This window comes from Lithohypha guttulata (genome assembly GCF_036872675.1).
Source record: "Lithohypha guttulata strain CCFEE 5908 chromosome Unknown scaffold_3, whole genome shotgun sequence".
NCBI lineage: Eukaryota > Fungi > Ascomycota > Eurotiomycetes > Chaetothyriales > Trichomeriaceae > Lithohypha > Lithohypha guttulata.
In genome coordinates this window covers 1465062-1491549 of record NW_027042752.1, presented here as the reverse complement: position 1 = coordinate 1491549, position 26488 = coordinate 1465062, and the positions used below count along the sequence as shown (strand labels likewise).

Below are 26488 nucleotides of genomic sequence, written 5' to 3'. Positions count from 1 at the left end.
CTCTCGAGTTTAAGCGATCGGAAGGGGCTACAAAAGTCCTGAGTAAGTAGTGGTGCTGTATGGCGTTGCTACTATACAGTGCTTGCTACCAAACTGGAAAATGCGCGAGTGAATTGTAGAGGTGGTCGTTACTGCAGCAACCGCCCTTTGTGCCGTGCTCATTGGGGCATGCCCCACCAACGATTTTAGGGAGCTGAGGTCTAAATTTCAGGCTTTATCATCCCGAACGTACTGTACTTCTGTAGTACCTGCGAATATCCTTGCGATTCACCTGTAATATTAAATGTTGCAATAAAATAGTATGTGTCTCATTCTATTCAGACAGATCGACGTCTCCCAGATGCAATCAAAAGTAGACAGACAGCCTCCCATAACACAAAATAGAGTATAGTTCCCAGCCCAAGCTCGTATCGTAATCCAGCGCCCTGCTCATTCACAATAGCTGCGTAAAATCATTATCGTTATCATCACGCCATGTCACATCAGTGCTGAACATCTGAAGCCCAGTCAAATGTCCTACCTTAACGCCTCAACCAATCAAACTTTTTCTTTTCCGTGCCCGTCGTCAAAGGCTCGACCTGTTTGCTGCGCTCGTACAACTCCTCTTTTGGATCTGCACATTCCTACAAGCATGTTAGTTATGGGGAAGCGTGACAGTTTGAATGTGGTGAGCTTACCTCATCGCCCTCGAGAACTTTTGTTTCCAGGATCAACTTTGTAATCTCAGATCCTTTAACTGTACGATCAGGGAAAGCGTATGGCTGGTCTTGACTCTTTTGTACACTGATGATAGTCTCTCCCATCACCTCAAACTTGCTCCAATTAATCTTGTTTTTGATGAACGTGGCGTTGGCCGTGGCAGCCTTGGTGAGATCTTCCTGAATGCGAGGCAGGAAAGGTATGCGCTCGCTTGCTGAATTTTCCCACGCCATCCGGTACGCAGCGTGAGATTTTTGATGACCCATCAGAATCTTTAGCCTTAGGAATTGTTTCTGCCGTTCTTGAGTGAGAAGTTCATGGGTCTGGCCGAGCCTGACAATCTCCTCGCTATTCAACGCCGCGACTATCGCTCCCAGAGCATGGTAATTGTTCATTTGTCGAACCTTCCAAGCCAAATCCATAAACTTAGCTAGTATCATTGCTCGATGCTTGGGCTTGTCGCGTAACAATATCATCCCTGACACAAACAGTGCCAGGTGATTGAAATGTTTCGTCATCATTCCGATAAAGTCGACCTGTCCAGTCTTGACTCGCTGGCTGTTTGATCTTGTAACGTATTGCACAAAGTCTCGAGGTCGGATCGCTGAGTACATTGTCCAGTCAATTCGTGTAATCTCGACAGCCAAGTCTTCCACAGAGCACTCCATAAACTGATGCCATCGTGTCTTGCTGACAGGTATACTCGGAATAACTCGTAACCTTCGGGCTTGTTCTCGAGCCGTCTCTAGATTGTGCAAGTTGTCAGATGTCTGGCTCGAGATATGTGATGTTTTAGCCAAACTAGAGGCCGATGATGTTGTCGTTGAGTGTCGCGGAGACGGTGTGGGTCCCTCGTCATCGCAGCTGCTATCGTCCTCGTATTGCACCTCTTCGTATCGTCCTTTCGCACTCTTCGTGGATGAGCCTAGCGACTTTTGTGACGTAGTATTGCTCCTGCTTCTAACTGACCCTGCTCCCTCTTCGAAAGCCCATTCCTCGTCTTCGTCAGGTAGGAAAGTAGACAGGTTATTTAAAACTTGTCGGGCCGCAGCAGAGTAGTTCTTCGTTTTCTCGATCGTTGTTACGAAAGTGGTTGCCATCTCCCTAACTTTAGGGTCTGCAAAGTCTCCAGGGTAGTATGTTGTCCATGTGCCTAGAACTGAGAGGTAACGTAGCAGTTCTGCGGCCTTGGTAAAGACAACCATATTGCCGGTCTTGGTCTTGCCAAACTGTTCGATGATCGCTATCAGGAGTTGTAGCGGTGTTGAGAAAGCCCGGTAAAGACATAGGAATGACGGCACAAACTTTTGCTCACTTTTTGACGTTGGCATTGCCAATAATCTGCCTACAAGCTCGTCGAAAGTGTGACCCTCTGAAGAATCATCCGTCTCCAATGCTAAGTCATGCAACCTATCAGTAGTGCTGTCAGGCTGATCAATGTCTTCATGGATTGAGTCTTCGTCCATATTGAGGAAAGTGCGATAAATCCGGCTATCATCGGTTTGTACGCTGCCTCTTCTGTTGATCGGATGACCGGAATAAGAGTCTGGCGTTGCAGGCACTGCGACAGTTCCCGTTTCGGAAGGAGAGAACAGTTGAGTTTTGGGTGCGCTAGTTGTTGAGACTGGTGTTTGGGGTTGTCCAGCACGTATTTTCGGCTGAGTATTACTGGTATTCACGTACAGAGCTGTTTTCGAAGGCAAGATCAGGCATTCTTCCTCCTCATCGGTGAATAGTTCTTCGCTGTCGTCCTCGTCGCCAGTTCCTGGGAATGGTGATGGCACTACCGTCAATGGACCCTCTCTCGATGTCGACGGCACGGACCGAAGTCTCGACTGGCTGCAATTGCGAGACGAAGACGCAAGCTGAGTGCGGGAAGATGTACGAGGCGGGAAGTCGTTGTGGGCATCTGGCTCTAAGGTTGACCTTTCAGTTGGCTGTCGAGTCTTTGCCAGAGATGACTTCAGTACTCGCAGCAAACAGTGTTTTGCACTTTCCGGTGAATCGATACTGAAGTCGTCGAGGATGACACTAGGACAGTGGACCTTGACCTGCTGTTGGAAGTTGGGCGGAATTTCGTGGTCGCAATTGGGAACGTCGACTTTGCATGACACCAAGCACGTCGCAATCCTCAGTGTATTCAGCGCTGACAACAATCTGGGTAGACCCTCTAGGCTGTCCCTATTCGATACATCGTACAAGCACAATACACCATCGATGTCCGGGCTTGCATTAAGTTCATTACCTGTGGGCCACACGATTCTATCGCTTTTCAAGATGACAGCTTCTTGTGGTATCTCAAGTAAGTGTAGGTGGTACGATGAACCGTTCGATAGGACCCTGGAGGATACAATTCCAGAAATTGGACTTTGTAGGTCTAGAGCGTGCCGGATAAATGCAGACTTCCCGACCTCTGCGTTACCAACCACAGCATAGGTGAGATGGGGTAGGTTGTCTCTGCCAACAGACTGATGAATCATCAGTCACCTTGTACGTTGGCATAAGAAATGGTTAAAGTCTTACCTTGGTATTGCTTTTGGTAGAATATGCACTGGATCTATGCTGTTGCGGGTGCTGCGAATCGGAAGCCCGTATCACCTGGTCGTGAGTTTTCGTGCCCTCAGAAGTACGTTTGGAGTCGCTTTGCCTCGAGCGGGCCACTGAGGGTGCAGATTTGTGCTTTTCCCCAATACTATTTGGCCGGGTGGTTGTGCTGGAACTTGAAGTTGGAGTGGGTTGTTTGGGTGAGACTTGTGCAATGCCAAGTGAACGAGATTTTTTTGAGCGTTGGAGATCCATGACAAAGACTTTGGTCGTAAGCTCACAAGCCAGTCATCGAATACAGATTCATTATCTATATCAACGTTGTTGTTTCCTTGCTCGACGGACTCTGTTAGTCCTTGCCTCACGAGTCAGCGTTTTTTCATGGAGAATTTCTGTCTGGGATTGAGGAGAAACTCTCAGTCAAGAGGTCTCTCTGCAAAATCGGCAATCGATCACCGCGCAACAGCGAGGCTCGACAGTGAAACTGCAACACGATTGCGATTGTTCCCTATAGCTCACGTCACACAGATCGGAGAATATTCAAGACGTGATCTCTGCAACATGCGAACTGCTGCGAACGTAAAGGCTATCAAGCAAGAAATAATGCAGGTTGACGCATTGAAGGGCACGACGTGAAATGTCAAAATACCTTGTAGAACCAGGATCACCTCAAGGTCGAATCGAAAAATTGAGCTTGTGTTGGATGCCCGGTAGACATTGTTCACTTTTCGGAGGCAGTCCCTTTACGATCTGGGTAGATGTTGTTTTGCAATTTCGCCGCTACACTATGTGAAGTTTAAGCACCTGCGAATGCATTGCAGAAGCCTGCTAGACATGCCAGCCGTAAGCAGCCAAGTGGGTGTCGTCGGTCAACACCAAGAAGCGACGAGCAGTGAATGGTCGAGGTAGTGCTCCAAAAGGTTGACCTGCAGCATGGCGAGCATGTGCCTCTCAGGTACAAGAGCTACAACTGGTGTTCTATCAGCCGGTGCCGCGGCAGCAACTCGCGTATGCAGGCAATCATACTCCCCGACACCACTCATTGAGCCATTTGCAGTGCGATGGCATTTTGACTCTAAGTCTGCAGCTAATCACTCTTACCACCACACCAGTATTTCATCCAGGCCACGAAGGTACCCATGGCCTCACGTTCACAAGCTAAAGACCAACGTCATAGAAAATACGTATCTTGTCAAGGTATGAATGCTGTGGCTATGTTTTGCTGAAAGAGACTGTGACCGAACCACAGCACTCTACGTGTGGCTTAAGCTGATAAGATCAGGGCGTAGAACTCATGACGGCAAACACGACCACGCTGGCTTGGTCAAAGACGGGACGATGCATGCCGCAACCTTTGTGTCCGCGCACAAGGTACCAAAACCATACGTGTATCACATTTGATCGAATGCAAAGCAGTGATTCCTCTACCCTCTACTATACTGTCACGCATTAGCTAAGGAACATTCTGATGCCCAAATTGCTTATCACATTCTGCCTCGTCACAATCTCTGCATTGCTCAGAAGAATATTCGTTGACTAATTTCACGACTCGTCTAGCCTGTCTCGGTATTGATCAGCCCCTATTATCGTCCAGCGGCTTCACTCGGAACGCTGATCCAGCTCTTGGAGAGTAGACTACCGTATCTGCATTTGCAATCTGCAACACCGCAAATTCGTGATTCAGACACTGAGAGACAAGACGATAGCTTTGGCATAACCCTTGCTTTGTGCATCCCCTCGAGCAAGAACATAGAACGTGCTATTGCAGCGGCGTCTTTTTCTCGATCCCAATCAGGTATCCCAACGATGAGCTTTCAGCCACATTCGTGCAGTAGCTCCCGACCATTTACCCAAAGCTGATTAGTCTGGCACGTGTCTGAGCAGATGTCTGTCAAAATAGGGTATAGTCTGAGATACGATTTGAGAGGCGTCGAGGGCGCGGCCGAAGCAATCAAAGTCCTGTGCACGTTCATTCCGCGGCGACCTCTTCGCTAGCTTTGACTCGCTGCTCGTTACCACAATGGAGCTGGGGCTGAAGTTGCTTCGAGTCGGTACGCACTCATCAGATACTCTGCCGAACATGCTTCATCAGCATACCTGTTCTTTGAGGGATGTAATCGAGCAAACGGAGCCCCACCCCTTCACGCTGAATGCGAGCAAAGGGAGGATAGGAGGGGCAGCCTATTCTTCGAAATGTCTTCGATATACTCCAGCAGACGTGGCAAGCTTGCAGGAGTAGTTCTTCATGAGTCCTCAAAATCGGCTCCTCAAACACCAGCGAAGCAACGATACGAGCCTATCTACCGTACTGTGCCAGACTCGCCCAAACACAATCGTCTACTCTCGGACGACGACGGTCTCGATGTCGAGATATTGACTCACAAATTGCAATTATATCAACTAGAATTAGAGGAAGCGGATTTACGACGGAAACACAAGAGGATGCAGAATAAGGAGGCAGAAGACATAGCTGCCGCTGCTCGGTTTCTGAACACATACAAGTCCGAGGAAGACGATCAAGAGACGTCGGATACTTCTGCGCATTCACGCTCACGGAGTATGTTCACAACCCGAACTAGCAGCTTGCCAGGTTACAATGCTGCCAAATTTGTTCGCGCCAAACGACCTGATCCTCTACGTCTAGCTCCAGCTTGGAGTGTGCAGCCACAGCAGGTTCAAAGTGCTGGTCTTGTAGGTCAGAGGAATAGAGAAGTGAATGCAGCCGACGAAATGAAGCGCCATTGGCGGCGGACAACCCTATCAGCTGGTCATAATGCTGGCTCGAAGATCATTCTTATATCGTCTCCAGGCATGGTTGCTGAGTATGATTTTGCTGCAGACGTACCGCCTGTGCCGCAACTTTCCACTTCAATCTCTGCCGCGACAACACCACTCGTTATGTCGCCAATAACACCATTACCTTTGGCTAACGAGGATCAGGTTCGACGAGAACTTGAGAGCTTCGCACTCCAAGAAGGTCCGAATTTGGCACTTAGTCGACGAAGCTCGGTGGTCTCTCGGAAGCGCATGCCAGTTGTCTTTGTGCCGAGTATGGATGATCGTGTGTGTCCAGATGAGTTAGAAAGACCAGAGACCCCGACAGCATTAATGGAACATTCCATCAACAGCGAGCCGAACGTTGCAAGCCATCCGAGCTTGACCAGGACGAAGAGCTTGTTCAGTCGCTTCGAGCGAAAGAACGATGTAGATGCCCTCCTTGATCTGTATATGACTGAGGAGCAGTTGGTCAAGGAAAAGACCATCAAGAAAAACTCAATAAAGTCCAGGCCGCAAAATTTCTTTAAGAGGTTCCAGTCCAAGGAGAATGTTACTCAAAGAAGTGGCAAGCCAAGATGAAATATGATGTATAACAAGGAGCACTCTGGGCTCTTTTTACATACGAAGTGGTCGCGCTCGGAGATGACTAGAGACAACATAAAGACGAGTACAACTTGGGCTGAACCCGTATAACACACACCCACGAACAGCGGTTGGAGGAAAGTATGCGAATATGCCTCACAAGAAGTCGTGTACTGATGCTCAGAATCATCCACACATTATCGCCGTCACTGTCGCTGTCAGAGTACGTTCTGACTGGCAGTTGGGTGGAGGAACACAGCTACAGGTCGTCACCGAGTCTTCTCCTCGGGAAGCAACTCCATCAGAGCTGCAATACCTTGAGCAGCTGTTTCGTCCGCTAATGTCGCGTTCTGAAGAGCACGCAATCCAGCTTGGAAGTTGCGCTGCTGCTGTCGCGCATCTTCCATGCTGGGCGTTGCGGTACTGGCGCCGTCGGGTTGACTAGGCAAGCCCCCCGCTGCGTGATAGATGTGCTGCAAACTTGATTTGAGCGAAGGATATTGGAGGAATAAGGCTTGCAGAGTGGAGGCTTCAAGAATCGAAGCAGATGAAGGTTTTGGCACCTGAGTGTTAGATCCAAGGGCAGTGGCGACGCCTGGGTTCTCTCGCTTGTCATACTCCCGACAGATATCCTTGTGCTGTTTGAAGCATGTCAAGGAGCAGCTTGTTACAGTTAACCAAGGCGCAGGCATCACACAGGCTCGGGGCGGCACTTACCTAGGAGCCCTACAATTCGGGCACTTATATTTGATGTCTTGTGAGCCGCAACATATGCAGGTCTTTTCAGCCATGGACTGCTGTGCTTGTTACAATAAAAGAGATAGACCGTGTAGAGATATTCCAGCTTCAATAAAAAAGAACCTTGGAATGGTAAGCACTTGAATGTGTACAACAAATTTAATGCAATACAACGTTGCCCAGTAGGATACCACCAATTACTTAGTCAGCTAACTGTCGATCCTGCGTCATTGGCCTCGAGTGGCACTCTTTCACTTGCGAATGTCATTTCAGCTCATTATCTTTCCTCTCAAAGGCACCTCATGATTCGCAATACCACTCGAGCTTGATCAATCACAACCACCATGAATACAACAATGTCTATAGCTGGGCCGTTGCGTAACGTGCCTCGTTTTGCTGTACATCGACCTTGCACATTTTTCATGGCCAGATCGCAAGCGAGACATTTCCACCAAGCGATACGTACACCAGCAATAACATCCTCTCAAGCAAGGAGGAGGCCGACTCCAAGTTCAAAAGTTCAGACCGCTGCTACATTTCCAACACAAGGGCCACAAACGGCAAGAACGATTTTCATACAGACGCAGGATACGCCCAATGTCGATGCTCTGAAGTTTATACCGAATCACCCTGTCCTACCTCCTGACTTTCCAGGCAGCTCAGTAGAATACACCTCACCACGATCGACGTTGGCTCCTCCTCATCCATCCCCTCTAGCAGCAAGATTGTTGGGCGTTGATGGCGTATCCTCTATCTTCTATGGACCTGATTTCATTACTGTCACAAAAGTTTCGGATACAAACTGGGCGCATGTCAAGCCTGAGGTGTTCAGTTTGATCACCGAGGCTGTGTCATCCGGCGAACAAATTGTTGCAACGTCAGAAAAAGGAGCGGATGGGCAAGGACCACCAGTAGCTGAGGACAGTCTTGTCATCAAGGACGATGATGATGAGGTTGTCGCAATGATTAAAGAGCTTTTGGATACACGTGTTAGACCAGCAATTCAAGACGATGGTGGTGATATCGAGTACCGTGGTTTTAGAGATGGTGTAGTGCTTCTGAAGCTAAGGGGAGCATGCCGAACATGCGATTCCAGCACGGTCACGCTTAAGAATGGTATCGAGTCCATGCTTATGCATTATATCGAAGAAGTTAAAAGCATTGAGCAAGTGCTCGACGAAGAAGAGGAGATTGCGATCCAAGAGTTTGCAAAATTCGAAGTAAGTGTATCGACATGAGAGACACAGATGGTTTTCCAGCTATCTACGCGCTGAATTGCAATTGTAGTGCTGACTCGTTTGCAGGAGAAGCTTCGACAACAGAAAGGCCCCGACGCCACAGCTACCACCGTCGGCAAGGACAGCTTGGATTATGCAGCATAGACCTGGCACCGTCGAACTTGAAGGGATACTTTCAAGCTCGTATCGATGGCAGCTACCAGCACAATCCACACAACTGTCAGGTCTTCTGCCTTCAAACAACAGCTATCTGGATCGGTATCAGGCTTGGTTCAGACGTCTTGAGGAGCCGTTTGACCTTGATTGTGCCGCATCTCACCTTGCTGCTCAATTACCCTAGAATAATATCACAACACACGAATACAGTGTTGCATCACCGCCCAGACTGTGGCTCAACCGCAGCCGATTGCAAGCTGCGCAATTCTGGGGTAAGTGCGTCATTTCATAGTAGCCGACGAAGCAATATGGCACGATCTCCTGCAAATCAAACACCGTCCATCGCAGAAGCCTGGATCTTCAGCACGGACAGTGGAACACTGAACCTCGTATCCCCAGTCCTGAATTCAACGGCACAGTCGATCATCTACTCCTTAGGTAATATTGAGTTTGCAACCTAGAAATTGCCCTGGGTGGGGTCCTGCAGTTCATGACCAAAGTGTCAGGTGCACTGGTCTTAAGACTGGGCGCAGCAGATATCCGATGCGATAAACCAGGCATTTCTCAATTGTGCCTCAATGTCCCTCAAGGAGATGTCTTTATCAAATAGTGTGAGGAGACCTCGGTTTTGTCTTGCGCGAAAGTCCTTGAACCCTAACATGGAAGACATATCTTGTATGTTTCAAGACTTGTTGGAGCCTTGATTCCAGATTGCACACTCCATCTGTCGCTTTGCCACGCCTTTATGCGGATCACTTAGCAACGTGTATAATAAATTAACAAACAGCTACCCCATGGCGATGCGTGGTTTCCGATAGTCTGGGGCACTGAAGCTGGCCCTGGCGCTACAAACTCATTGTCCAATAGCAGCTAGATGGCATTACAGAAGTCCCCATTACGCTGGAGGCCAACCCCGCAAATTTGCTATCGATCCGCTCTTGCCAACCAATGCCTACACAAAATTCGATGCCTTCAACCCCACTTAGCATTGAGCTCTTCAAGGAGTTGCCCAGCGCACCATCAACCAGTTCGTTTTCAGAACGCCACTAACGAGCTCTTGCCTGTTCTTTGCATCCTTTAGCACTGAGCAGTGCTTGTTCGTGCCATGCCTAAAAAATGACCTGACCCCTCTCGTGCTGCAACTCTCACGCTGTGTATGCCATCGAGCTACTATCTTCATTTCTTTCTTACACGTTATAGACTATTGAGTTTCCGTGCGTCCTTTATTGCCTGTAGAACAGCTGTCGTTGCTTTCTTTTTTGGCCCTTCAAATTCAACACCAGTGGCACTATTTTGGAGCACGTACCGTGTTGTTGTTTGCCACCTATAGACGCACCATACTTTCAACAAGCTAGACCATTGGACACCAAGTCGGCGAGCACTCATCGAGTATCGTGCCGCAGAACTTCGTTGCATCCTATAGCCCGAGTCAAGGCCACAATGTGGACCAATACTGAATCAAAAACCTAGGTAAGTCGACCTCTGATTCAAAGTACATCTCTTTTGTCCCTATATCATTGCAACCACCTCACCGCACCGACCGAGCTGCTCTCTTCTAGCCAGGAGCTCGTTCCACTTGGCCCTAGAGAAGATCGAGCAGACGTAGGGATCTCTGGAGGCGAACCACAACAGCTGGGCTGGAGACTCGAATATGTGCTATCATCATATTGGCTGCGGAATCGGTCCTGTCCAGGCTTAGATCTGTGAGAGGTGGACTGCAACCCCTTGCGGCCAGGAGTTACGGTTCAAGCCATTCTCTGCTCGATTTTCAGCCGGGAAAAGTTAGATGCAGGTTGAGCCATTACCAGAACTCCTGCTTCTACTCGTTCGAAACTTGGCCCACGACTTTTGTAACAGATTGCTCAAGTCACGTTCAACACGAGACGTACTTGTCACAGATATCCCTCACAAACGACAGCGTTAGGCGCAATGACGTTTGGCCTTGTATTCAGTGCGTCGTCGCTCTGGCTGTTGGTTTCTTACGCAAAGCTGGTACAGCGTAGTACTGTCACAATCGATTTACAGGCTTTTCAAAAGACTGGACAATGATCAGTATATATATTTGACTCTAACTTGGACTGGGCCACCATCTATTTTACTTCCCCAGTATATATACCACGAATTGTCTCAAGGCTAACGTCTTAGGATTTACAGTTAGACGTTAGCTCGAACGTCATGGCTGCAGGTGGTCCTGGACAACAGTCCAGTTTTGCATCGCGATCAGGCCTGCCGACCTTTGGTAATTTTGGAAGCGCACTCCTAGAACGAGGTAATCCAGGCTTACGAAAGTCGACTCCGGACTCTGAAGCTTTGGCTTCTTCAGACGAAGAAGTCGAACAGTCACGATTACGTTCTGCGGCGCAGCGAAAACCCAACGTGAATCGGAGATCTTCACTCCTCATGGATCAAAATAATAACAACGAACCTCGACGCTTGTCCTTTGCGAATGTCTCTCATAGTCCTGCGGTCGGTTCACAACCAAACACGCCTGGTGCGTCACATGAAACTTGGTCTGCCATATCTCCCGGTGCAGGTGCGTGGAGTTCAAGCTCAGCCTATCCGTTTGGCACGAATATATGGGGTGCGAACTCTCGAGATCTGCCTACAAGACTCCAAGAAGTTCGTCAAGACAATACCGAAAATCGACTTTCGTATCACTCCCCGTCCCAGCCGAATCCTTCTGTCCACAGATCAATGTCCTTTAGTGTAGGACAGACTGAATACGAACCTTCACAATCCACAATGGATGCTTTCTCTCGCCCACCTCATGGGTTAAACCGCCGCAGCTCAAGACCAGGCACTTTAGGATACGATTATGGAGGTCTTGCGAGGGTCAATGAGAGTGAAGACAACGAGCCTCCGCCCACTCATAATCCACAATTTGGGCCAGCAACTCGCACTTCAACACGTACAATGTCGAACAATTCCAACTACACAACCTCCTCTGCTTTTCGTGGCACGCGACTTCGCAATCCGGCTCTGGAAGGTGCGGAAGTCGCGATCGAAGATGTGGACGAACCGACGCAGCTACGACAACCAATTCGTGGAGCTCCCTCACGTCGCTTGAGCGACTTTCAATCGGCATTACCTACAAGACAGTCAGCTGCGTCAAACCTTTCAATCATGAATCTTGGGAACGCAAGAAACACACCTCACTGGTCCTCTAATCTCGACTTCGGTCAACTGGACACTATTCCGCAAAGCCGTCGTCATTCCTTTGCAGATGTGCCTACCCGTCGTGGATCGATGGGATCAAACGGTAAGAGTTGCATAGCTTCTGCTTCCTTTCGCCCGACCACAGATATGCTGACTCGTCGTGAAGAAGAAGACAATCAAAGCGCAAGCTACGATGCCAGCTCTCAGAACCTATCCCAGGACAACGAGCGTAAGTCAAAATTTAATTTCATGTTCATACTGCCTCTGCAATCTGACTGACAGAAAAGCTGTAGCATCTTACTTCAATCGTAACGACGCTGCACGACGTGTCACAGAACATGAAGTTCAACAGCAACTTCAACAAGAACACCACCAGGCAGTCTTCGGAGTCCCGAGCCCTTACGGAATCTTAACGAGTTCTTCGAGTATCGGGGCTTTCCAAGGACCAAATCCAATGCCGCTGTACGTGGTAAATTTCAAATGCTGCAGATCCGATATATTTTACATACAGGAGGGTACAGGACTCTCTGTCAAAGAGGGTAACCTAGTAATAGTGGAAGCGGATCGTGGTACAGACATGGGCTGTGTGCAGCACTCTCATGTATCCTGGGAGGCGGCTCGAAAGTACAAAGCTAGATATGCAGAACAACATTTTGGATGGTTGATGATGTTCTCACAGCAGACACGATCAGGTGGACCGAATTTATTCAATCCTAATGCAGTGACCCCAGGACGACATGGTGCAGGCTCGCAGGGTACCGCTGTCAGAGACAGTGACTTGAAGCCGAAAATGATCAAACGACTCGCTCAAACACACGAAATCCAAGCACTCCAAGAGAAAGAAGGCAACGAAGCCAAAGCGAAACGCGTGTGTCAGCAAAAGGTGGCGGAGCACAACCTTAATATGGAGATCCTGGATGCCGAGTTCCAGATGGATGGAAAGAAGCTGACATTCTACTTCTTCTCAACCGAGTATATCAACTTCAACTCACTTGTGACGGATCTGTTCAAGATGTACAAGACGAGAATTTGGATGTCCGCCATCAATCCAGCATCCTTTCAAAGTCCCGTATCATCCCTGGGCTTGACGCCTATCCAACCTGGTACAAGTCTGAGCCTCTCGAGTACTCCAGCAGCTGGTGGTTCTTACGATGATGGGCGAGTCGATCCTAGATATATGCAGCACACAGCACAAATGACGGCACAGCGAGGGATGCCGCCACTGTATTATGGCGGATATGGCCAGCCTCCACAATTGAGCGAGTATGCCAGCTTCTCTCCGAACTACCAGCAACCCACTACGGACCCCTTCTCCAACTACAACACGAATACCAATTACGGTTCCTTCCAGTCGAGACCTCAAAATCTTCCCGTCAATCGTGGTGCAGGAGGCAGAAATTCCCAGACAGGATTTACTTCGCCATCGACCGATGCGTTGCCTGGCCAGTTCGGCTCGATGTCGCTGACAAGGTGATGAATGCTGGATGTAAAAATCTTATGCAAGTGATTTCAGGGCAACCTAGAATGTGAATTAGCTATATTGGAAAGAGCATAGACAGCAACTGTATGTTATGACGACGGAACAGCATGGTTTATGGCTTGTGCTTGGGGGACATAGAAAGGTACAGATTTACATGGGCTATTGTGGTTATCGATTTCTTGCGTATTAGTCTTGATATTGAGGAGGAGGGCTTGGGGTGCTGGGATAGTTTAGCTTAGGAACAGCGGTCAGCAAACGCAGTCTGTGAAGACATAGCATCAACGAGCTATACGAATGCGCAAATGGGGTAGTACAATATACGGAATGAGTGTACGACACTAGCAATTGAATACTGAAGAGCTAATTGCAAAGAATTGCAAGTGTTCCTGATCAACTTAAAACAACGCACCTAACAGCCTTACGATTTGAGAGCTGCTTTTATTTTGAGGCAGGTGCGATGGAGGACAAACTTCACTCATGCATTCAACACATTCTGTGCATACCCAACTTGAATTTTACTTGACCTGCAGAATCTGCATTTTGACATCCACGAGACCGAAGTCGGGGTTCGACAAGACTTGTCATGAAGCGTCCACGTAAGTACTGTTTTGCGAGTATAGTCTCGAAGCAATCTTGACTAGACACAGCTGAAAAGACGGCGACGAGCAGGGCCAAAAGACCCAAGGCTTCAAGACCTAACGAAGGCAGCAGTCCAACCGGAGGGTCACCAAAGAAATACGGCTCTTTCGCCGATCAAGTCTTCGACGGCCAGGATCTCGACGAGGATGACTTGACCAAGTTCGACCTTTCTTGTACCTTTATGTCTGAACGCTCACCTCTACAGTAACGTCCAGGGCAAGTTGGCAAACTTCAACAAGCATTTGAGAGCACGAAAGTCTTGGGCCGAGAACTTTAGAACCAAGATTCGAACACAAAATAGAGAGCTCATTGAGGCGGTTAGACAAGCGAAGGATGAAGTGTAAGAGTTGCGTGCCTGGCATGAATATTTACTCATTTGAACAGTCAAAGAAGGCAACAGGGCTTCAAGCAAGCGATATTACCAGTACTTGCTGGATCCCTGAACCACCTTGATACCGCCCATGACCCAACAACGTCCATTCACTTACCTCTCTTTCCCCAATTTGTCAAGCAGTCTCCAGCTATACAAAAGGCATGTGAGGTGGTGGCATACAGCGAGACACTGCTTGCCTGCTACGATATCCTTCGTGAATCACCTCTCGCAACCCCAGATATTACGAAGATGAAGGACGTATTTGAGAAGGACAAAGCAGAGACCATCAAGGCATTTGAAACAAGCAAGAAGATGGCGATAAATCAGCTGCAAGCTCAATTGTCGGATGTGGCAGGCGGAACGAAAGAGAGATTCGCGTTAGACGAAGGGGAGCTTCACCTTGCAAAGAGGATCATCTATGGCACGAATAACACAAGTGCTGGTGAAACAGCGGGTGCTGGCATAGGATCACTCATGCATGATTTTGGCAAAGTGGTTTCTGAGATGCAGAATTTGCTAGAGTAACACGACGACCTGCTGACGATATCTTATGATTCTTGATCGAGTGATTATCGTGAATGGCTAGTTGCGCGCGTTTGTTAGCTGAAGACACCTGATTGTGAGTGATAGTACTCCGATGGGTTCCATAGTAAAGCCGAAAATGCTCCGCACAAGTTCGGGGAACGCCAAGATTTCTCATTGAATTCGTTGCAGTAGTCTGCGATTGTCAATACTCACTTGCGACAACTTCAAGACTCCCACTGCCTGCTATTGCATATCTTTCCTGTTCTGACTGCAACAATGCCTGGAATTAGTCTCGCCAACACGATCGCACAACTGAACGCGGAGGATGAATGGGGTCCGGAGATCACATCCTCAACAACTCTCGATGGCGTACCATATGCCCCGTTCTCGAAAGGCGACAAATTAGGTCGTATGGCCGACTGGACACAGGAAGGCAAAGAAGGTAGAGATAGAGGTCAACGATATGGCAGAGGCTATAGAGGTTCGTGACGGGTTCATTCAAACCAGCAACTACTGACACCCGCTCCAGATCAGCAAGTCTTTGGCGCAGGCACATCCTCTCTGTTCGCTGTCCAGGTAGCCGAAGACGAGTCCTCATTCTCAGTAGTAGATAATACCAGAGCATCGACAAAGACACGAGGCTTCGGACGGGGCGGTGGTACAGTCTTCAGAGGCCGTGGCCAACGAGGTGCTGCACAGAGAGGTGGCAGAGGAGGTTTCCAGCGAGCCGGTCAAGGCCCACAACGACCAGGTCAAGGTCAATACTATGACCAGCGAGGAGGCGCTCGAGGTGGAAGAGGAGGCCGACGCTTTGGCTGGAGGGATTATGACAAGCCACAACGAAACCGAGACTCATCAGTCACCATTCGTCCAGGTTGGTCGATGAAGGAAGAGATTGACTTCAACCGTCTCACAAAACTGAATCTTGGTACTGCCGACGGCGAGGACCTCGACGACTACGGTTTCCTCTACTACTACGACCGCAGCTTCGACAAGCCACCCATCAAGAACACCGAGCGCAGACTACAATCCCTTGACCGAGCAGCCTACAATGTCACAACATCACAAGATCCTGTCCTCCAGCAATTAGCCAAAGACGACGAAGCCACCATCTTCGCCACCTCCGACATCCTCTCCATGCTCATGTGTGCCACCCGCTCCGTATACAGCTGGGACATCGTCATCCTGAAACAAGGCAACAAGATCTTCCTCGACAAGCGCGTGGACAACACCATCGACCTCGTCACCGTCAACGAGAACGCCGCCGACGCCCCTCTAGAAGCTGACACCCCCAACACACAAAACAACGCACAAACAGGCGTCAAGCCCGACAGCATCAACACCCCCGGCAACCTCGCCATCGAAGCCACCATGATCAACCACAACTTCGCCCTCCAAGTCGTCCAAGAATCGCAATCCGCCAAAGTCGAAATGTCCCACCCAAACCCCTTCTACGTTGCCAGCGAAGAAACTGAACCCCTCGCCAGCAAAGCCTACAAATACCGCCGCTTCGACCTCTCCCTCGAAACCGACGAGGAACCCCTCAACCTCATCGTGCGAACCGAAGTCGACGCTGTGGTCAAGAATAACATCTCTGGCGACGACCAGCACCTCATCGTCAAAGCCCTTAATGAATTCGACCACAAGGCCCAGGGTGCAGGTGGCGCCCTCGACTGGCGCACCAAACTCGCTTCTCAGCGTGGTGCCGTCGTCGCAACCGAAATGAAGAATAACAGCTGCAAACTTGCCCGCTGGACAACACAAGCTATCCTCGCCAAGGCAGACCAGATGAAACTCGGTTTTGTATCTCGTGCGAACCCGAAATCCTCACAGGCACACATCATCCTTGGTGTATTGGGCTATAAGCCGAGAGACTTTGCGAACCAGATGAACCTGTCGTTGAGCAATGGTTGGGGTATTGTCAGGACGATTGTGGACTTGATCAGGTCGATGGGGGCGGATGATGAGGGAAGTGATGATAGGAAGTTTGTGTTGGTTAAGGATCCGAACAAGCCGGTTGTGAGGTTGTATGAGGTTCCGTTGGGCACTTTTGAGGAGGATGACGATGCTATTACGGGTACGATGGGGACCGATGTGGGTGGTGAGGCTGAGGATGAGTAGAGATGCTTCCTTCGGTACGAAAGTCAATGAAGAGCCATGACTATTATGGAACTAGATGAAAACTGCATCTCACAAGGCATGGACACGATGAGTGTCTACCAAGATGTTTTGGTGCTTCACGAGCATGATGCTAAATGCGTGGCTGCTCCGCAAGTGGCACGTTGTGCAAGCGAACAGCATTCTTACAAGGCTCTAGCAAGCAATTGAGTAAGAGCTCAGATAAATTTCCGCTATCTAAGTCTGATGAGATCCAACTTGTAGTTCTCCCAGACAAATTAAGCTACTCTCTTCCTAACTGATCGTTTCATGCCAAGCAGGCGGCATTCCTGTACAACCATATGACAACGTAACTCAAGACTTGCCTCTCCGAATACAATGGAAGGGTTGACCATCCCTACTGATGTCTAATCTTCCTGCTCCGCTCATTGTGAAAAAGTCCACTCAAACTAGCACTATCGTTGATATACCCCGCAAGAATTTCTGCTGCAGCAGTTTGTATTTGCGGCACATCTAAATCCTGCTTCGTGGTATTTTTCGTGTCCATGATTCCGTCGTAAGGAGGTGGAGGTGGAGTGGTTGTGTGTATTTGAATGTCCTGCTCATCGGCAGAGCTGAAATCTAGGGTAGCGTCTGTAGTAGTGGTCTCGTCTATTCGAGCTGGAGGAGTGATCTGTGCTTCTGTGGGAGTATTGGAGCCGAGATCGCTGTCGACGCGCCTGGACATTGGTACGAAGCGTTGGCGTTCAGGATGTAGGTATCCAGCTTCAGAGGCGGTTGTATGTAGATTTCCATACGTAGGTCTCGTATCTCGCCTGTGCTGGTGCTGGTGCTGATGTTGATATTGGTAGAAGTCCGGACTTCGTGCATCTTGATACTTATGGCTGTAATTTTGGCCGTAATGACTTAAATCTCGAAGCGCATCGCCGGACGATTGAGTGACGTTGTATGACCCATCCTATCGAGCATAACTACCTCTGTATCCGCCTCTTGAGCCGTAACCTCCTCCTCTAGGATAGCCATAGCCTCGACCACCGTATCCACCACCATATCCGCTGCCGCCACGAGGTGGTCTGTTAAAGCCGTTTCCGTAGGCAGGTGGTGCTTGTGAATAACCATTATATGGTCTTGGTAGTTGCGATTGTGATTGAGATTCCCTGCGATCGTAGTCTCGTTCTCTTCCTGGCTCTCTGTCACGCTCTCTTTCACGGTCCCTCTCCCGATCTCGGTCCCGATCTCTTTCCCGCTCATCTACACGGTCATGGTCTCGGTCACGGTCATCGTGTCTGCGATCGCGATCATCGTGCATTCTATCTTCTCTGCGATCGTCTCTCCTGCTGCTGTATCCCTCTCGATCTCTATCGCCATGTCGGTCTCTTCGGTCTCGATCTGCAGCTTCTCTTTCATGGTCGTAGGCACTGGTAGCAGGATACTCAGCTGGAGCCTCCGTCCCTTCCATGTCTATGTCTGCGTCTGCTGCACCTGCGATTGCTATGTCGTCGACCACAGCTGGCTCTATAGATTGAGCGACATTAGTATTGACTGCTGTGCCTTTCCTTGAGCTAGTGCTGCTGCCCGGTCCGGGTCTCACAAATTCGACCTTCAGAATTCGACCGTCGGCTTTGAGATTGTTGAATTTATTGATTATACGATCGGCGACACTTTTCTCTGAGAAGACCATTTCGAATGTCACCTGAGGTCGAATGGAAACCAGTTTGCATGATTGTAAGCAGTTGTTACCAGTTTCGTCGGATAGATCACTGTAAAGAGCTGCCTCAATATCTGCTTCTGTTGTACCTGGATCAAAATTCGAGGCATGGATAGTGAAGGGGCCTGCGCTGCCCTTTATGGACAAACCAGGGCCTTGCTGCGTTTGCGACATGCCATTGGGAACAGAGGGTGAGGCATTAGCCCGCGAGTTAGAGGTGGTAAAATTGGCCTTGCCGCTATCTATCTCGGTAGCTATGCGACTGGCACGCGCATTGCGCTGTGAAGGGGTAGTGGACGAGGGTCGTGACGGGGGATTGAATGGGTTGTTCTTTTGTGTAGGAGTGGCATTGCTAGAAGAATGTCGCTGTTCGTAGTGGTCAGCATGCACTATCTCCGTCCATGTGACTGGTCTCTTGTGATTTGGATGAGCGACCTGCGTTGTCGTACCTTCTGCACTCCCATGCGGCTTGCTAAGCTAGGAGACCCGGGCTCCTTCTCTTTTTGATTCTTTTTCACGTTTTGTGATGATTTTGATCGGCCAAAGATTTGTTTGGCAAGATCCTCGTTCTTCTTGCGATTGCGATCTATTTAAGAGTCAGCTACTGCAATAGAGGGCCTGCTCACAATCTTCGCGGCTGAGCTTACCAGCATGGATCATGTCCTCGAACGATTTGGGTGTGTCGGGAGTCGTCATGCTTGACAGTTCAAGGCGTAAAGGTTCTAGGATTGTTTCAATATTGTAGTGAATGGTAAGCCAGCAGTCTCAGTTCAAGTCAAGCAAGCATTCACGCTGCTGCAACTTTTACCTCCGCCTGAGGAAGAGAGACTAAGGTAAGATTAATGCCTGAGGCCACAATGCAGCCTTACCGAATGAGCAAGATAATTGTTGTGTTCTTCAAACTGGCTTACTTCTTTCAAACCACATTCGTGAGCAATCGCCGCAAATTTTGACTCGCTCTGAAGAACCTTCTGTTCGAATCTCAGGCTCCCAATTGTCTGTCTAGATCGACACGCTCTACGTAAGCACGTGTGGTGGTGCCTGCCACAAACGAGCGTTGTCTCCATCGATTCATTCTGCAACTTCAGGCGAATCCGCTCTTCAGCTACGTCAATTCCGAAGTTTTCTCAACTTCAATGCTGGCATGTATTAACGTTAATCGTGCACGATTCGTTGCACGATGTTGAGGCTAAGTCATGACATGGATGTGATAGCTCTACTAATCCAGTGTAAGCACATGCACTTCGCCCAAAACCACGGACTACAATATATCTCACGCGCTCCGTTGCAAAGCAGCGGGTAAGTCGGGTACCAGTTTGCGAGCATCTATCTACTTGATGTCGTACTCTTTCCATAACAGGACGTTCATCTTGCAAATCGTGCAATATCTTCTCCACACGGCCAATCGGCCTGTCCCTTACCAATCAGTGCTATGCTTTGCCATGAAAGTTTATTTCACCACGAGATAGTGACACAAGCTTTCAACAAGCAACAATATCCTGCATATCAAGAGTCCTTCTGGCATGCCTTGAAAGACGCCACTACTTCCAAGCTACACGTCATGAAATTGAGAGCCGCGATGCAGCATCTATTTGAACAGCGATCTCGCTCACTGACTCGAGACAGATCACACTCAACCTGGGAACGAAACCACCATTCATCACTCTTCCACTATAATCATAACCACATCTACGTGCACTACTTGAGCACATTCTCCTGTCCGAATCTTGGTCTCCTAGCCAACTCATTACGTCCTAGCACACCATGACCTTTATGGAGAAACTCAAGGAAGAGCACCAGAAATCCAAGCGCATTCATCAGGAAACTGGAAGTGGTCAACTACCTACAACTAGAGGCGGCGCTGGCAATCTCTCTGTCACGGATGGCTCAGAAGGGGCGGACAAATATCCTGGTGTACAAGGCACAACGGCCGAGGCTTCTAAAGAATCTGGTGGTCAATCTGGCACTGTGAAGCAATCCACCAAATAGGGGACGAAGTCACCATGAACGCGAAGCAAGGTGGAGGCATGACATAATCGGAACGCTCCTTGGCAACCTCAAGAACTCCTTGCGTTGACACTATGTCTGGAAAGTATGCTTGGAATCACTGTTGCTGGCTGTGGGCAACGTAACGTCGTTGCTCTACAGGGCCCTCGAGACTTGCTGTACAAAGGAAGACCCGCACGCGCCATCAGAAGTGTCCTGCTCTCACAGATAGAAGTGCAGCCATCATCCCCCTACTTTCACACTGCTTTAGTACTACACCTCATCCCTGATGCCTTAACGGTGTTCATTTAACGACGCCTTGTCGAAGCTCTGCGCACAAGATAGAAACACAATTGATACCAAGCTCATCATAGCAATAGTAACATACGACTGCACCATGAATCTATTTCGAGCGACGATTGACGTGCTTCTCTCGCACAACTAAGCATTTCCAGGTCCCAGCCATGTCATATCTTAACCGTTCCAAGCTTTCTCGCATTTAGTGCCGAAACGAGTCAGTAAAACGTCACGTGTATAGACCTGAAAGACCTGGATAGCAGCAGCCCAAGAAACTAAGCTCGGGTTACAATCCACATCTATACCATTGACATTGGAAGGCACGATGATTGTATGTACGTCCAGCGTGGGATTGCGCTGTGCCACCTCATCTAAATTTTTGGGATGTATGCATTGCCCACTACTAGCACAGTGAGTGAAGTGACTGCTCGACGATCTCAACATGAATCACAGGTACATAAAGACCATACGTCCCTTATCCTTTGGTAGGAAGGACAAATCATCTAAACTTCAGATACACCAAGTACAACATCAACCATGGACCTCCCGAGCCTGCTCCTCTTTGCTAACCTAACCAATCAAGCTCCCTCTGCTCCAAGCACTTCGAGACCAGATGAGAGTCCTTTACTTCACTCAGGTCCAGCAAAAGTACCAATCTTGTGAAACCTCGTCAGTACAATACCTCTTACAATCACAGTACGCGACGGTCTCTTCATCCATCGAAAATGATGTCGACTACACACACACAGAGATAGAAGCATGACGCGACACTAGCCTCCAATGAGTTTGGACAGAACCAGAGTGATCCAGACTATCTACGTATGGAATTCTGTGATAGCAATCGACCTAATCGGGACAACAGCTTTGGTGGCAAGTAGCATGGTCGTTCGCGCTGGTGCTTTCGAGGAACTGAGACAGTGAATAATACGTACCAAGAGGAGTATTTCGTGTCAGACAGTAAACTAGAGCCGCGCAATGATCTGAATGACTTGATCGTACAACACAAAAACGTCTTCTTCTACGTACCCACGAGTCTTTCTTCTGTGAAGTAAAAAGGTTGTACAAGGTGAAGAAAGAGCTAGTGTGCTTGAGGAAGCGTGGGAAGTATACTGACGCACCATCCAAGCAGTGAATTTTTATCTCGAAGTATCACAACGAGGAATAGACTTCACAACAGCAAGCAGCAAGGAGGAGACTAGTAACGAACAAGACAATATCGAACACCCGAGTGATTGATCGATCGATTGAGTTGATTCAAATGATGATACTACATAAATACATTGAAATCCTTTGAACCGAGTCTAAAGTCTTTTTTTGGTATTTCTCGTTTCATTCCTTCTCTTAAACATCCTTGCGAGGTGCTGACCTCTGTAATCGCCATAACCGTAGGCAAATCATCATCCCAATCCTGCATCTTGTCCGAAACGTCGCATTTCGCACACGTTTAGTATATCTTGTCGACAAAGATGCATTCAAACCACGACCTAAACATCCTGCGCATCCTAGCAGCGAATCAAAGCTGAAAACTAAAACCTGCTCTTCCATCACTATTAAAATCATCCAACCGTTTCGCCTGCTATCATATCGTCGTCTTTGTCGTCATCGTCGTTTGAGACTCGCCGTTGCTCCTGTAATTTGATGTTTAAGGAGTCGGTCCAGCCTGAAGTGCTTCTGTAGAAGCTCATGTGTTTGTAAAAAGAGCCAGCCTTTGTCGTATTGACACATGGTAATTGCACAGGACTATTGTGGGTTCTCCATGAGGAGATCGTCAATTTCCTGAGACATGTTGTTTTCGAACCATGAATTATCATTGAAGACTTCAAATTGAGACTCGGAGAAATGCGTGTCAACCGAATGCATCTGCATCTGCATCTGCGGCTGAGTCGGGAACAATGTAAGATCTCCAGCTCCATTATGGGTAAAGGCAGAGGGGTTTGTGGTATCGAAGAGGTTAAAATCACCCTGAGGCATACCAAAGCCGTCATCAACAATAGCGTAATCCATGTCCATGTTACTCTCGAACCCCATAGAGGTGTCGAAGCCGTTCATCATGACCTCAGGTGGGTTGGAAAGGTGTCGAGATTGTGATGATTCTGGAGTCGGAATGTCTGGCTGGACAAACTGATTGTTGTAAACGCCATGCATTACGACATTTGCTGGAGAAGCAGTGATGTTGCTGTAAGCAGGCGTTCGTGGTGTAGTAAAGTTATGTGGAACACCAGTCGAGGGTGTAGGATAAGCACCAGCGGTGAATGCATCCACACCAAAGCCTGTATCGAGTTGCAGCTGGGCAGATTGACCGAAGCTGCGATGCGGGAACAGGGTATTTGGATACAGTTGGCCAGCAGGACTCAGATTGTGAACAGGCTGTTGATATGGTGATCCATGTATGCTGTTAGTCGATGGGCTATGGTTGTCCCATGACATGGTGTGGCTGACAGGGCTGGGTAGCACGGATCCATATCCTGCGGCCTGTGTATGAGGAGTGGCAGCAGGAGTAAGCTCAACGGCCTTGTCTTTGCCTTTTGATCGTTGGTAGTTCCAGCCGTGCTTTTTCTCCATGTGTTGTTTGCAGTTGCTCTCACGTTTTGTGTTGAACTCGCAGTAATGGCATTTGTACATGGTGGCCTTGCCATTGTGTTTGTCGTTCTTATGGCGCTCCAGCTCTTTCAGGGTTGGCAACCCATGTGTGACATACTTGCATCCCGGCTCGTCGCATTTGAAAGGACGACTGTGAGTCTTCTCGTGCTTGGACAAGTCGCACTGGCGAGTGAAGACCTTTTCGCAGTCTTCGATGGAGCAAGGTAGGTGTTGGACCTGGTATTCGACACCCTTCTTCCTTCGAGCCATGGAGAGGTCAGCATTAGCCTCATCCATGCCTGAAGCTGATCTTTTCATGCCCGCCATTGGAACGTAAGGCAGACCAGTACGTAGAGAGATACCCTCTCCGTTCTTCCACCGCACAAGTTCTGCAAGGTTACCGGATTCTGCTAGGCCGCCTTCCAAGGTAATCTCGTCGTCGACAGTCGGAGCAGAGCCGTCCTCGACCGAAGTATTTGAGCTGCCAATGTGTGCAGCAAGTTGCTGGACTTGTTGAACCAAGTCAAGGAAGTATCCGTTGTCGTAGGCGCGATCAGTTGCTCGTCGTTGTTCAAGCTCGGAGAGATGTTGGTAGGTATCGACGACGAGCTGAACTGTGAGCTCGCCAAAGGCTCTGTACTTTGCGGGTGTGACGACAAGTGTCTTGCGTGTTTGGTTAGATCTTGTTTCCAGAAGAGGATAAATTGTGCTCACCACAGGTTGATTGATCAACGATTGTTCAATGTCCCGAAGACATCTAAGGTTTTTGTTCTTTCTTGCACCAGCGACAATGGGATGGAACTCTTCAAATCGAGCTTCTTGAAGAAGGGGAGCAAAGAGTCTCTTGTATAGTTGTCGTCGAGCAAAGTGGCCGAGCAGAGGTTGTGTATCTTTTTTGTTGGACGGAAGTGGATATCTGATGATCTTGAGGGACTCGATTGAGGACCTGCGGTGACGGACGACTTTGGTAGAGTTAGCGTCTGCAAGAATGGAGTTAGAACCGACAGAGCAAATTATTAGGCATCGTCTAAGCCAACCTTGAACAAATAACTCGCTTGATCCCACGACTGATGCTGAAACTGATTCACCAAGAGCGCTGTCCTTATTGGACACCAGGTCTAGAGCCTTCTCTAAAGAGTTGCTCAGGTTTTTCTCAGAGGGTGAGCCTATGGAGGAACCAATACCGGAGTCGACGGGTGACGACGGGCGATGTTGAGCCTTAGCTAATAGACTGTCCTCACGATCACGAGCTGAGCGACGACGAGTAGCTGGTCGCGTACCACGAGCGCCTGAGAACGTTTGTTCAAAGTCTGCAAGAGCGTCTGCGGCAGCTTCACGTCCACTGTAGAGCCAGCTGGCGAAGGATGAGCGCGTGTAGGTTGTAGTTCTCTTACTGAGATGAGGGACAGAGAGCACAGGGTCGTCTGCAGCAGATGGTGAGGATGGTTGCTGGAAGGTAGCGGCTTTGGGAAGTTGCATTTTACGAGAACATGACGCAGACTTGGGACGTCGATGAGCCAAAGATGGTGGGGGCATAGCAATGGAGGCCATGTTGGTTTAAGAGAAGAGGGAGTTTTGAACTGTCTAGTCTGTGAGTGGTAGGCCAGGTGAGTAATGGCTTGTGACTCACCCTATGGCAGTTGACTCCCTCTGGAACAAGACTAGGAATACCAATACCGAACGTCGAAAAGATTGTTGAAATGCTGACAGCTAGTACTCACGAGTGGTCGTAGATCCTGGTCGGCTGATGGGCCAATTGGTATTGTGTTGAAAGTCTTTCTTGTATCCAGGTATACAGTATAGATTTCCCAAAGTGCCAGCGGTGGCGAATCTCCTTGGACGATAGTGGAGTAGCTAGCAAGCGTTGTATGGCCGTGGAGCGGGAAAGAGTCTGATGGAAGAGCGAATGATAGATGAGTTGGATGGGCGACCAAAAGGCAATGTGTTCTGAACAAATGTGCAGCGGGAGTGCAGTTCAACCGGCTGATAAGATGGCGCGTAGATGCGAGGGTTTATCAGGGCAGTGCCGGCCGAAAGACGTCCCAGATGCGAGTTGCCAGGTGTCTCGATCCGCTGGAAATCAGATTGCTTGAAAGACGAGAGTGAGAGCTGCTGGAGGGTGCGAGAGACGTGAGTTACAATACTGCTGCGCCTGTACAACTTAGGGTGCTGCCTGTTATGCTTGGCATGGGAAACCAATGACTGCTTCATTGGGCTCCGTTCTATTACATGGTGCTATTCTAAGTCTGAGCTAGCGATTCCCCGTCAATTAATCAGCAATACTAATTCTTCAATCCTCCTTGCATTATCTTCGCACCGCTTGCTTCGCTACATATGAACTGCTTGTGCCTTCTCTTCAGTGAAGATCTCGTATGAAGGTATCTTCCAAGTTCCAACACCACCCTCACTATTTCCGTCCTCATGACTTGCCTGAGTCATACAACCATTACGGGATGGTGCGGGACTTTCGTCGATTCTCCACCTATCAGATGATTACGACAACGCGCATGAGTCGGATTTGCGACTGACGCGCTAAAAGTTCACGAACTGTTTCGCCTTGTGCTAAGCCTTGCCAGGTCCCAAAAGAGCCTTGGTAAGCTTTCGGAAACCATTTTCGCCGACTTGCCATACTTTTCTCTCGACCGGTGTAAATTCTCGCCGTGGCTTTCGCAGTCGTCAACACACATTACATTGATTTCATCAAATACGCTCTCTACCGACTTGCGTGCACAACACCACGAAAGGTCTGCTGTGTAGCTCAGAAGTGCATCGACTCGAGAGTAGAGTCGCGGATCCAGGAACTCACCGGTTAAGAAATGCAAGCTAAAGAACACGTAGCAATGATCACGAAAGGCCCTTGCTTCGACCCCCTCACTACAAGGCCCCACTTG

The 26488-nt window shown here is 48.9% G+C and overlaps 8 protein-coding genes across 8 annotated transcripts; 5 read left to right on the top strand and 3 right to left on the bottom strand.

The window, feature by feature from the left end:
• Positions 1–521: 521 nt before the first annotated feature.
• On the bottom strand, positions 522–2165 carry LTR64_004324 (uncharacterized protein; the record flags this gene model as incomplete). The annotated part of the gene is made up of 2 exons (XM_064898671.1): positions 522–623; positions 678–2165. 2 exons carry the CDS (start codon positions 2163–2165, stop codon positions 522–524), a joined length of 1590 nt encoding a protein of 529 aa, XP_064754628.1.
• A 3271-nt stretch (positions 2166–5436) lies between these two features.
• Positions 5437–6600, top strand: LTR64_004323 (uncharacterized protein; the record flags this gene model as incomplete). The annotated part of the gene is made up of 1 exon (XM_064898670.1): positions 5437–6600. The coding sequence occupies one exon, from the start codon at positions 5437–5439 to the stop codon at positions 6598–6600; it is 1164 nt and encodes a 387-aa protein (XP_064754627.1).
• Positions 6601–7763: 1163 nt separating this feature from the next.
• LTR64_004322 (uncharacterized protein) lies at positions 7764–8723 on the top strand (the record flags this gene model as incomplete). The annotated part of the gene is made up of 2 exons (XM_064898669.1): positions 7764–8561; positions 8646–8723. The coding sequence occupies 2 exons, from the start codon at positions 7764–7766 to the stop codon at positions 8721–8723; spliced, it is 876 nt and encodes a 291-aa protein (XP_064754626.1).
• A 2187-nt stretch (positions 8724–10910) lies between these two features.
• Positions 10911–13365, top strand: LTR64_004321 (uncharacterized protein; the record flags this gene model as incomplete). Its single annotated transcript, XM_064898668.1, has 4 exons — positions 10911–11994; positions 12037–12120; positions 12268–12353; positions 12403–13365. 4 exons carry the CDS (start codon positions 10911–10913, stop codon positions 13363–13365), a joined length of 2217 nt encoding a protein of 738 aa, XP_064754625.1.
• Positions 13366–13954: 589 nt separating this feature from the next.
• LTR64_004320 (uncharacterized protein) lies at positions 13955–14908 on the top strand (the record flags this gene model as incomplete). The annotated part of the gene is made up of 4 exons (XM_064898667.1): positions 13955–13967; positions 14019–14169; positions 14216–14350; positions 14395–14908. The coding sequence occupies 4 exons, from the start codon at positions 13955–13957 to the stop codon at positions 14906–14908; spliced, it is 813 nt and encodes a 270-aa protein (XP_064754624.1).
• Positions 14909–15184: 276 nt separating this feature from the next.
• Positions 15185–17029, top strand: LTR64_004319 (uncharacterized protein; the record flags this gene model as incomplete). Its single annotated transcript, XM_064898666.1, has 2 exons — positions 15185–15389; positions 15438–17029. The coding sequence occupies 2 exons, from the start codon at positions 15185–15187 to the stop codon at positions 17027–17029; spliced, it is 1797 nt and encodes a 598-aa protein (XP_064754623.1).
• A 955-nt stretch (positions 17030–17984) lies between these two features.
• On the bottom strand, positions 17985–19430 carry LTR64_004318 (uncharacterized protein; the record flags this gene model as incomplete). Its single annotated transcript, XM_064898665.1, has 3 exons — positions 17985–19100; positions 19184–19320; positions 19382–19430. The coding sequence occupies 3 exons, from the start codon at positions 19428–19430 to the stop codon at positions 17985–17987; spliced, it is 1302 nt and encodes a 433-aa protein (XP_064754622.1).
• Positions 19431–22757: 3327 nt separating this feature from the next.
• Positions 22758–25148, bottom strand: LTR64_004317 (uncharacterized protein; the record flags this gene model as incomplete). Its single annotated transcript, XM_064898664.1, has 3 exons — positions 22758–24260; positions 24312–24577; positions 24635–25148. The coding sequence occupies 3 exons, from the start codon at positions 25146–25148 to the stop codon at positions 22758–22760; spliced, it is 2283 nt and encodes a 760-aa protein (XP_064754621.1).
• Positions 25149–26488: the final 1340 nt, after the last annotated feature.